Source organism: Emys orbicularis, chromosome 3 (assembly GCF_028017835.1).
Source record: "Emys orbicularis isolate rEmyOrb1 chromosome 3, rEmyOrb1.hap1, whole genome shotgun sequence".
Taxonomy (NCBI): domain Eukaryota; kingdom Metazoa; phylum Chordata; order Testudines; family Emydidae; genus Emys; species Emys orbicularis.
The window spans coordinates 98,648,512-98,658,818 of record NC_088685.1 but is presented as its reverse complement, the minus strand read 5'-3'; the positions used below and the strand labels follow the sequence as shown (position 1 = coordinate 98,658,818).

The following is a 10,307-nucleotide window of genomic DNA, read 5'->3' as shown; positions in this document are numbered from 1 at the left end:
GAAGTTGATAGTGAAAAGAGGAGAGATCTTGCACAGAATCAGGAGGCTGCTAAAAATAAATGTCCAAATGCAACTAAATAAGTTAATCTGAACTCTTTACAACATTGAGTCTCTTGTATTGGCATGGATCAACTGTCTTGATGTGTGCACGCTTTTAGTAGGCAGCTACTTCTGTGTGCACTATAAACTCATTGCTTGTACAGAGACAAGCAAGCACCATAGTCTAAGCCATTTAAAAAAAAACAAACCCAAAGTGCCTCAAGGCTCACAGACAGTGCTGAAATGTTCATCAATCCAAGCGCTGATAAGATAATTGCTTTTACCAGTGCTATGCTAGATGTCACCATTTGGCAAGTCTGTACAAAGAAAGTCAACTAGGTAAGATAAAATTAGGCCTGTCAAGCTGAACATTCTCTCTCAGCAATCCTTTTGGCTAAATAAACCTGTTGGTTTAGAGTTCACTCTTTCCTGGAAATGTATCAAAATGTCTGTAGCTTAATGCAGGATTCTCCCCCTTCTTGCTCCCCCCAATCTCTCTTTTTTTTTTTTTTTCTTCATACTTGTGCAGTGTGATTTGCTTTAGAAGAACGCATATATATGTCAGGCACTTATGAAACTCAAACTTTTCATCCAGCCTGAGGAGAAATTTAGAGGTGCTAGCCCCCACCTGTCTGCCAAATAACGGTGCATGGCTGGAGGATTATTGGGTCTAGAGACTACCTATTTCCCAATAAACTTCTAAATGGTCATTGGGGTATGATGTTTCTGAAAGCCACCATTGCTCACCAATGTGCCTTAAGCCAAACAAAGAAAAATATACCCAGAACTGCTATATGTCCTCTTTTAAGTCTGACCCTAGAATAGCTTTACTGTTCCTTGATTGGCTTGCAGGCATCTATAAGGCTATTTGCGCGGATACAGACCTTCAATCTGACTGAATAGGAAGGACACTGAGTTACTACTGCATGAAGTCCAAAGACGGCTTGTGTGTGTGTGAGGCTTAAAAAGCTCCAACTTCAGTCCCCCAAGGTCGGTAGGGTTTACTATTTCCACCACTGCTAGTTTGCTGAGGACTGGAAGCTACCGATACACATAATGGTGGGCTGATTGCTGATGCAGCTGCCACTGCTGCTGCTGCACTAGGTGGAAGCATTGGGAATGCTCCAGCGAAAGACAGAGGGAAGCTCTGAGCAGCTGCAGCAGCAGCGTGTACAGTGGCAGAGAGCGAGAGAAGAGAGGTAGAAAGAGGTGGGACACAGGGAGCAACACTGCCAGCTGAGGGCACTTTGAGTGCGGAGTCAGCATGGGCAAAGGTGGCCGTGAGAAGAGCAGAGCCATGAGGAGGCACTTCCGACGCTGTTGAAAGTCTACAAGGAGTGGTGTCAGAGGAATGAAGTCCATTCTGCTGCAGTAAAGCGGCAGGGAGATGGTGAAATGCTGCTGTCCAGTGGTGAGGATGCAAGGGATGATGGTGATGAGCCATGGATGAGGTCATTGCAGCAGCTTCCCTTTGAGATGCACAAGAGCTGAGATGAGACACAAGTCTAACTCTTAGCGGATCAGATGTGTCCAGACCTTCCACTGAGCTCAGATATCTTGCAACTTCAGTTAAACATTCTCGGAATCCAATGCTCATGAAATCCATGGCCAGTGCATGAGCATCAAAATAACCTGAAAGGAAAGGTAAAAGATGCATTGAGTATCAGATGATTTCCTAGCCTCTCTTAGCTAGGAGTCAGCTAGCATGATCCTGGCTAAATATCTGTATCTCCTATTTATGGTTTGAGATTTGGTGGGAGGAAAGTTTGCTTTGTAAATTGTGTGTGAGATTATCTCTGGTAATGTAATATGCTACAGTTGTTCTTGCAACTAAATATTACAGTGGAGAAAAATTAAGACCATCAGTGTTTGAGGTTCTTCAAAAAGCTTTATGATGCCTCTCATCTTGTATTGTGGGAAACTGAAATTCCACAGCAAGCTTTTCCATGGTAACACTGACCCAGAGTCTGTGTGTGTGTGTGTCTCACGCACATACGCACAAAGGAATGGGTTGAAGATTAAAGGGCTTGTATATAATATCCTGCCTTTTCTCCCCTACGTTGGCATTTATAAAATAGTTCTTAAAATCTACCGCTTGACAGTTTGGAGACAGTCTTTACAAACTCTGCTAAGTAAATTCATAAAGGCTTCATGACATGTTGTGTTATTTAACAGCAAACTAAAAACATCTTGTCATTGCTTCCGCATGAAAAGGTTTTCAATAAAAAATGCTTTACATAAAATGTTGTAATCACTTAAAGACATACTATGTAGGCGCTATGGTCATCTGAGCTCTGAGGCACTTCAGCAAATGATAGCTGAACCTATAGCACATTGGATGGAGGGAGAGAATTAAACAGGTATCTAATTAGGTGCCCAAAACATGGTAGATACTTTTTAAAACACAGAGGAAATGACATTCTCCTTCCCAAAGAGTTTATCATCAAACTCAATTTATAGCCTACAGCATTTTGTTTACTGAGAAAACTATTGCCCTTCAGATTGAAAGCAGCCGCCAGTGGGAAATAATGCCCTATGGCAATAATACCCATTCAGCATTATAACGCATGGTCTCCCATTGTCAGTCACTTTCAGTTCAAAACAGGGTAGTTTTTCACTATATATCTCAATTCGAGTCAGAGTATTTAAGACAGCCCTCAGGGCCTTTTATTGTCCCATGAAGGGTATGACTTCACTGCTGAGTAAACTTGGGCTTTTATACTGAAGTTGCCTCAGACCCCTTTCTTGTCCACACATAACACCCCGCCCCCTAGTTTAGTGGTGCTTTCAACCTGGGCTAGTTGGCTTGTCTGTGGCTGTAGGCTAAAACCCACGTGAAGCTTTCACTTGGGCTGGTAACCCACCCACTGCGCAGCAAATATGCAGGCTAAATCACTCAAGTACTGATAGTCCTCCAATACCTTCCCATAATTCCCCATGTGCCAAGAAGAACAGACAAGTTCTCCCACAATTCACGAGGTAAGACTCAGAGCAACTCAGGGCTTACTAAAAGAAACACAGGTAACCATAGGCTGTGCCCCCAGAAGTCCTAGCAACACACATGGGGGTGGGTATCACCAGTGAGGACACAGTAACTCAGGAGGGGCTTTGTAGCGTGGCTGTTTGGGAGTTCAGATCTGGGTGCAGATCACCTGGGTTAACTATGCAGTGAAAACATACCCAAAATTAGATTAAGGTTGAGCTGAGTTATAAATTGTTGGAAATTGCCATTTCCCGTTTCTTACTTTCCAGCCTCAACATCATCGCAGTGCCAGCTAATGAGGAATAACTGAACACCCTGCCAGGCGTTACTGCCTGCATAAAAGTATGAGTCTAAATATGTATTATCTGTCTATCGTCTGATACCCAGAGGTGCATGTAACAAGATTAGATTTTGGTCTGGTGAATGAGACAGTCTAATCTTGAATTTAAAATAGTCTTTCAGAACAAAGAAAATATATAAACAATAATGAAAGTTCCTCTGGATCCACTTCCTTTGGTATAGCTGCTTTATAATGAGTTTTAACATTGGTTTTGTGCTGCACAATTGTTGCCACAAACCTCCTGTTTATGTTTGGATGTTTGTGTATTTGTTTTGTCTCCCTGTGCAGATTTCAGTGCTCTTTGGAAACCCCAAACAAATCTCTGACTGGGCTGCCTGTGAATGAAGCCTTTACTCCCACAGTGTTATGAAAGCAAACACAAGCCCAGGGTCAAGTGCTTCTTTTGTCCCAGCAGTTCTTTCCCACGAGTTCAATCCTGACATTAGCATTGATTTCCACTCCTTTAATCTGGAATTGCCTATCATGGCTCGTCAAAGGACTGTTTGCTAAAATTTCCCAAAATATTAGAAAAAAAGAGAGTCAACTCCTTACCTTTACCTCCTGTTGCCTGGAGCATCTTCAAATGATCCACTGTCATTTGCAGTATTTCTGCTTTTTCTAATTTTGCAGATCCCTTTGAGATAAGAGGTTCAAATAAATAGAGGCTTACAAGTACTGTAAGCTTTAAATTGGTATACTTTCCTTTGAATTCAGTCTTATGGTTTCAATTTTCCCTACCATTAGAACATTCTCAGCTTAATGCTTTCACTGAGCATCTGCATCCCAGACTTTATTTAAAGACAAATACCATATCACGTCTAGCAATGTGTATGTGTCTAACACATTAGTAAAGAAATAGTGATATTACAAAAAAAAATTACAGTTTAGGGGGTTCACAGTCTATTTATGCAACAGAAGGGACCATTATTAAAGATGCATAAATAATAGAATTGCTTGACAAGGGGATTGGCCTTATGAAAGGTATAGCCTAATGTATCTGTGGACTAAAGTCAGTGTAGACATGTCAGATATTACACTGTTGTGCAATGGATTAAGTAGGTGGCTCTTCAGAGGTTTGTTCCCACCGAGGCATAGAAATATAACAAACAGCAAGCAATGTGCAATTATTGAGGGGAGCCTATCACAGCATTGTTTTCTGCTTTTACCAGTAGGTGTCACTGTGTACACATACAAAAGAGAATCCAGGAATTACACAGACTTTTTTTTTTAAGATGACCCAACAATTTTTTGATCAGTCATTTGGATGATAAAAATTCTATTCTTATCCTTTATTGAAACATGGTCATTTCTGTATATACACATATATTGTCCAAAATTTTTTAGGTTAGGAAGAGGCCTTGCTTACAGGACCAGGAAAGACCATCACTGTTAACAGAGAGCACAATTTGCTATGTCCATGAGACTCGGTTATGCTGGTTCATAGGCTTGTAAATATTGGGAAAATATAAAATTTAAGTTTTACAATACTGAGATAATTAATTTTGTTTGTTGATAAATTTATGAATATTCGTGTGGCTATTAGCATTTCCTTACACATCTGGAGGATGCCTAAAGAACTACACTCTCCTTTAAATATTATGGGTCAGATCCTCAACTGGCATAAATCAGTAGAGCTACAACAGAGCTATGTTGATTTATGCCGCCTGAGAATCTGGCCCCATGAGCCAATTCTTCTCTCCATACAACCTTGCTGACTTCAGTAGATATAAAAAAATCCACTGATTTCACTGAGGTTGTATGGTGGAAATGAAGTCAAAAGTATATTTCTCTGCAACTAAGTTTTATGACCTACAAAACTCTACAACTGAATCTCTAAAGAACAGAGATTTTGATTTTGTTGTTGTTAAACTAAGACTATTGACCCTTTACAAGTATGGCAATTTCAGTGATCTGAACGTCAAGAAGAATACTAAAAACTGATGTTTTGTGGTTGATATATCATGGAAAAACTTTAAGAACCCACTATATGCTACTTTTTCCACTTATTTTTTTCTTACTAAGTTAATATGCTCAACATCTCAGTATACCAAAATGTGGTGAATTTGTAACTATTGTTTGTTAGAATCTTCTATGGAATTATAGCCTGTACTTTTCTCAATCTTAATCTTTTCCATAGACAGAATACAAGCTGTCTCAATGAGAGTGACTAATAGCTCAAAACTGCATGTTGCTGGGTAATTTCCAAGGGCTATGTAGGACTTGTTTTATAATGTATGTGGTTTTCAAGAAGTAAACAATAAAATGGCACAAACAATTGTCTCTAGCCTGTTTTGCCTAGCTGAAAATGCCTTGGTCATGCCATGTTGCCAGAGTCTATGAAATGGCACCGTTCTGACTATGAGCTATTAAAGGCATATTGCAGGTAGCACAAGTGCACAATTACTTAAGTGTTAGCTTTTGTTTAGTTCAGAAATAGTATAAGGCCCAATCCTGGGAGTAGCTAAGCACTCTCAACTCCCACCAAAATCAATGGGAGTTGAGAGCAGTCAGCACCTTGCAGGATTTGGCTCATTGTTAGTTTTTGTTTTAAATGTATTTAAATTACTAAGAGCTTTGTTCTTAAATTTTAGTTGTTCCCCTCTTGTTGGAACTAACTGATTAAAATTAGCAACTACTTTGGCCATATTTTGACTTTGGGTTTTATTCTAATATGCCCTAGCATTTCTGTTTTACTGAATATCGGGGTTTTAAGGATGTTGACGTTGCATGAAATTATCAAAACAAGAAAGTCGTTAGCTGGGAAGTTCGATACAGATACAAACCTAAGGACCTGACCCATAGCCTACTGAAGTCAAGGTGAATCTTTCCATTGAAAAAAGCAACAGAGGGTCCTGTGGCACCTTTTCACAGAACCCCCCTTGGGAGCTGCCACCCGATGTGCAAAGACTACCCCTGCTTCTGTTTTCCCTGCCAGCTCAGGACTCCAGCACCCTGTCTTGCTGAATTAGACACTCCAGTCCATTTCAACACAGACCCAGGGTCTGAATCACTTGTCCCAAAGCTGCAAGTTTACCTGAAAACAGCTCATAGAAGTGTGCTTGTCTTTAGCACTCAGATGCCCAACTCCCAATGGGGTCTAAACCCAGATAAATCCGTTTTACCCTGCATAAAGCTTATGCAGGGCAAACTCATAAATTGTTCGCCCTCTATAACACTGATAGAGAGATATGCACAGTTGTTTGCTCCCCCAGGTATTAATACATTCTCTGAGTAAATTACTAAATAAAAAGTGATTTTATTAAATACAGACAGTAGGATTTAAGTGGTTCAAAGTAGTAACAGACAGAACAAAGTAAGTCACCAAGCAAAGTAAAATAAAATGCGCAAATCTATGTCTAATCAAACTAAATACAGATGATTTCCTCACCAGTTCCAGAGCACTCCCTTTTACAGGCTAATCTCCTTTTAGCCTGGGTCCAGCAATCACTTACACCCCCTGTAGTTACAGTCTTTTGTTTTAGTCTCCTTCAAGTATCCTCGGGGGTGGAGGGGGGGGTGGAGAAGTTCCTTCTTTAGACAGCTGAAAGGTGCCACAGGACCCTCTGTTGCTTTTTACAGATTCAGACTAAGACGGCTACCCCTCTGATACTTTCCATTGAAGACTTTCCCATTGAAAGCCTTTGAAAATCCCTTTGACTTCATTAGGAGCAGGACATATTAGATTCCTACAATCTAATATGCAGCTACTAACTAGACAATTAAAAACTGAGTAACCTAGGCAATCTGTTTACTTTTTAGGAAACAGGACTGATTACATTATTCTGGATTTGTGAATTTTGTTTACAAGAAAGCTATTTAAAGAGGTGGGGAAGGGGGATTTTGTTAGAAGATTTAGACAGATGGGTAACTGGCCCACAATTTTTTTTTTTAAGTATATGGAATAAAGCACATTTTTTAACAAAACCACTACTGGAATTCATCGAAAGAACAGAGACAACATGAAAACTGTGACCCTTAAGGGAAAAACAAGCCAAAGAATGGAAATGCTTTTCAGCTTTACGGTGGATTATGTTTTTAATAGTTTTGCCACAACAAAGCATTTTGTTGAAATGCCTGCTCTGTGCCAGATCAGGACACATATGATATTATTTTAATGAGCTTTAAAGAAAACCAACACTGCCAGATGACACAGGTATAAAATAAGAAAAGCTTACTTGTTTTTCAAAAGCAGTTGGCACAAGCCGCCTCAACTCAGATAAACTGTTATTTATACGATCACGGCGCCTTTTCTCTATAATCTATCCCCCAAAAACAAAACAAAAATGAGTTTATAAAACCATGAAGGACAAAAATCAGAGGACACATGCAAATATTACATGGGAAATTAAAAAAAAAAAAAATCCATACCCCTCTTCTTTTTTTTCTGGCCATAATCTGAGATGTTGTTGTTGGGGAATTTGATCGAATCACAGAACCACTACTTTGCCTGTGAAATAGTAAAGGTATGTCAGGTGTTGCATAACATGACACTATTGCCTTGTAAATACCTAGTGTCCCACATTAAATATTCACAGCTATTTCTTTGTTGTTCTACATGTTTGGAAGAGGTGCTATGTACAACATGGTTAAGTCTTTCCTTCTTACCGAGGTTTCACTTTCTCCCTACCCTAGCATAGTGTTTGAAGTGGTTGGCAGATAACTTCGTTAGAAGTATCCCTCCCAAAGACACATCATGGTACCAGCTCAGTTGATTTGGCTTCCACCATGACAAATTCATGTGTATAATATTCAGTCTAAAAAAATTGAATAAAGAAAACATGATAAATTCATACACTTGGATTACACTTGTGATGAAAGGTGCTTTAATATACCAGCCATAACCACAGATTGTGTCTCTGTCTAGGTTCTCACATTGGTGCCTATCGCAACAGTATCTAATTGCCACCCACATAAGTAGAAATATGTCCTAATTCCATTGCTTTGTCCAGCTCCAGAAAAAAAAAGTTTAAAACGTTTGTTTTTAAATCTACCACCACCAGCAAGTGTTATACATTTCATTCTGTCAGGAGTGAACAGAAACCATTATGGTCTTTCAAAGATACATAGAGAGAGATTTTTCACATATCTGCAGACACAAATGGACTCTGGAACCTGCTTCTCAAAATTGGCAATATCTTCCAACTTTCAAATCCAGCCCTGTCTCTGCAAACTCTGGGAAACTTCATTCTCATTTTACGCAGGGAACGAGAGAGAGTGCTTGTAGTGTTCGCTCAGTGACTGGAATAATCACTTTCCAAAAGTAGTTTTCTATAGGTACTGAGGTATTTGAGACTACTTATACTGATCACTTTTCAGGATATATCTGTTGTTATATTTTCAATACAATCCCTACAAGTAATCATAACTAATTAATTAAAACAGTGCATTTTTCTTTTTTTTAAGTTCCAAAATCTTGGAAATAATTTTGAATCTCATAGGTGATATACAGCCTTAGATAAATCATGGAAAAATTTGTGGGAATACAAATTAGATTAAATTATAACTTGACCTGCCTGGGCACTAAAATTCCTAGTAGAACTTGATTAGTCTTTTTTTAAAAAGAGATATTAAGTTCCTGTTCATGTTTGATGTTGGTAGCACGTGATTTCATGACTCCACATGTACAGATCATTCAGCTATTAAAAAACTATATATCCTGAAACAGATCCTTGAAACAGAATACCACGGTCTAAATCAGATGGTGACTGTCATTCCTCCAAACACACAGCAGCGAGACCAAACACATTGAGTTGATTTAATTTCTATAATTCAATATTAGCCCTTTTATCATTTCATTTTCAGATGGTGGACTGTTCAAGTGTTTATAATTAGACCAGTAGTGAAAATAATCTATTGCACTTTATTGTCAGCTTGAAGCCTACCTTGGCCTCCGCCCCCTTCTATCCACCTATAGGGGTGTGACAGCTTGGGCTCAGGTAAGCACACTGCTCCGAACAACATGGGATCGCAGGTGGGTTCTTAATTCTTACATCAGCTCCAATCCCCAACCCCAGTCTTTCCACAACTTCCCACTGACCAGAGGCTGGTTCTAGGGGCCGGGATACTCCACACCAGAACATCCCCCCCACTGAGAAAAAAATCCCCGGATAAGGCCTGAGAAATAGGACGCTGGAGCTGCCAGCTCACAAGCCCCCACGTGTGTGACCCCGCCTGCCTGGGCATTAGCCGACATCCATCCCCCTTCCCCCAGCACAGAGCGCCTGGGTGCTGCACCATACCAGCCCCTCGCCCGGGGTGCTGAGAGCCATTGAACCAAATGACAAACTCCCCATATGATGGGAACCATTCCAAGCCAGGGGGTGCAGCAGCCCCCGCATCTAGGTCCTTACCCCGAGTAATTATTCTCGCTCCCCACGTCTATGGTCTCGTCCATGTCGCTGTCGGAGGTAGTTTCCTCGCACGGCCGCTTCATGGCGGCGGCGGCACAGCCCCTGCCACGGACAGGGAGCGAGCACCGAACCGACGCGTGGACCGCAGTACAGCGAAGTCCCTACGCACCAGCAGCCCGCAGCGCTTCTAAGGCGCTTTCCCACGCCGCCGCTCAGCCTCAAGCGCCCGGACCCCGCCCACCGCCTGCCGAAGCCGCGCCCCTTCGGGCGGGGGCGCCGTCCATTGGAGGAGAAGGCGAGTGAGTGACGGCCTCGCCCCGCCCCGTTCGGGCTCGGCCCTGGCTGGAGTCTGGGGGGCGGTCCAGCGGCGGCGGAGCGTGGGAAAGCTCGGCGTGCCGCGAGCGCGGGGCAGGGGGTGCCGGGCCGGGCAGCTTGGCCGGGGCTGCGCTGCGCTGGGGCACGTGCCTAACCTGAGGCGGGCCGCTCCGGGCAGCCAGTAACTGAGAGTGTCTCACTCTTTCCAGGTGCGCTGCCCGCCAGCCCCCTCCTTCAGTGCAGCTGAGCGCTAGCCGCTCCCCTGGCCAGAGCCAGAGCG

At 41.9% G+C, this 10,307-nt stretch overlaps 1 protein-coding gene across 1 annotated transcript; it reads right to left on the bottom strand.

Moving 5' to 3' along the window:
• Positions 1-572: 572 nt before the first annotated feature.
• Positions 573-9,866, bottom strand: HEY2 (hes related family bHLH transcription factor with YRPW motif 2). The gene is made up of 5 exons (XM_065401579.1): positions 9,713-9,866; positions 7,731-7,809; positions 7,538-7,621; positions 3,915-3,996; positions 573-1,671 (listed from the first exon to the last, which is right to left on the bottom strand). The coding sequence occupies exons 1-5, from the start codon at positions 9,793-9,795 to the stop codon at positions 1,001-1,003; spliced, it is 999 nt and encodes a 332-aa protein (XP_065257651.1). The 5' UTR covers positions 9,796-9,866; the 3' UTR covers positions 573-1,000.
• Between the last annotated feature and the right edge of the window lie 441 nt (positions 9,867-10,307).

What these genes read in the sequence shown, in the direction of transcription:
- HEY2 (XM_065401579.1), bottom strand. Translation starts at nt 9,795, where the DNA reads ATGAAGCGGCCGTGCGAGGAAACTACCTCCGACAGCGACATGGACGAG. An exon ending in CCAGAAAAAAAAGAAGAGGG is followed by an intron (nt 7,622 to 7,730) that starts GTATGGATTTTT and finishes TTTGGGGGATAG; the next exon opens with ATTATAGAGAAAAGGCGCCG. An exon ending in CCAGGCAACAGGAGGTAAAG is followed by an intron (nt 1,672 to 3,914) that starts GTAAGGAGTTGA and finishes CTTTCCTTTCAG; the next exon opens with GTTATTTTGATGCTCATGCA.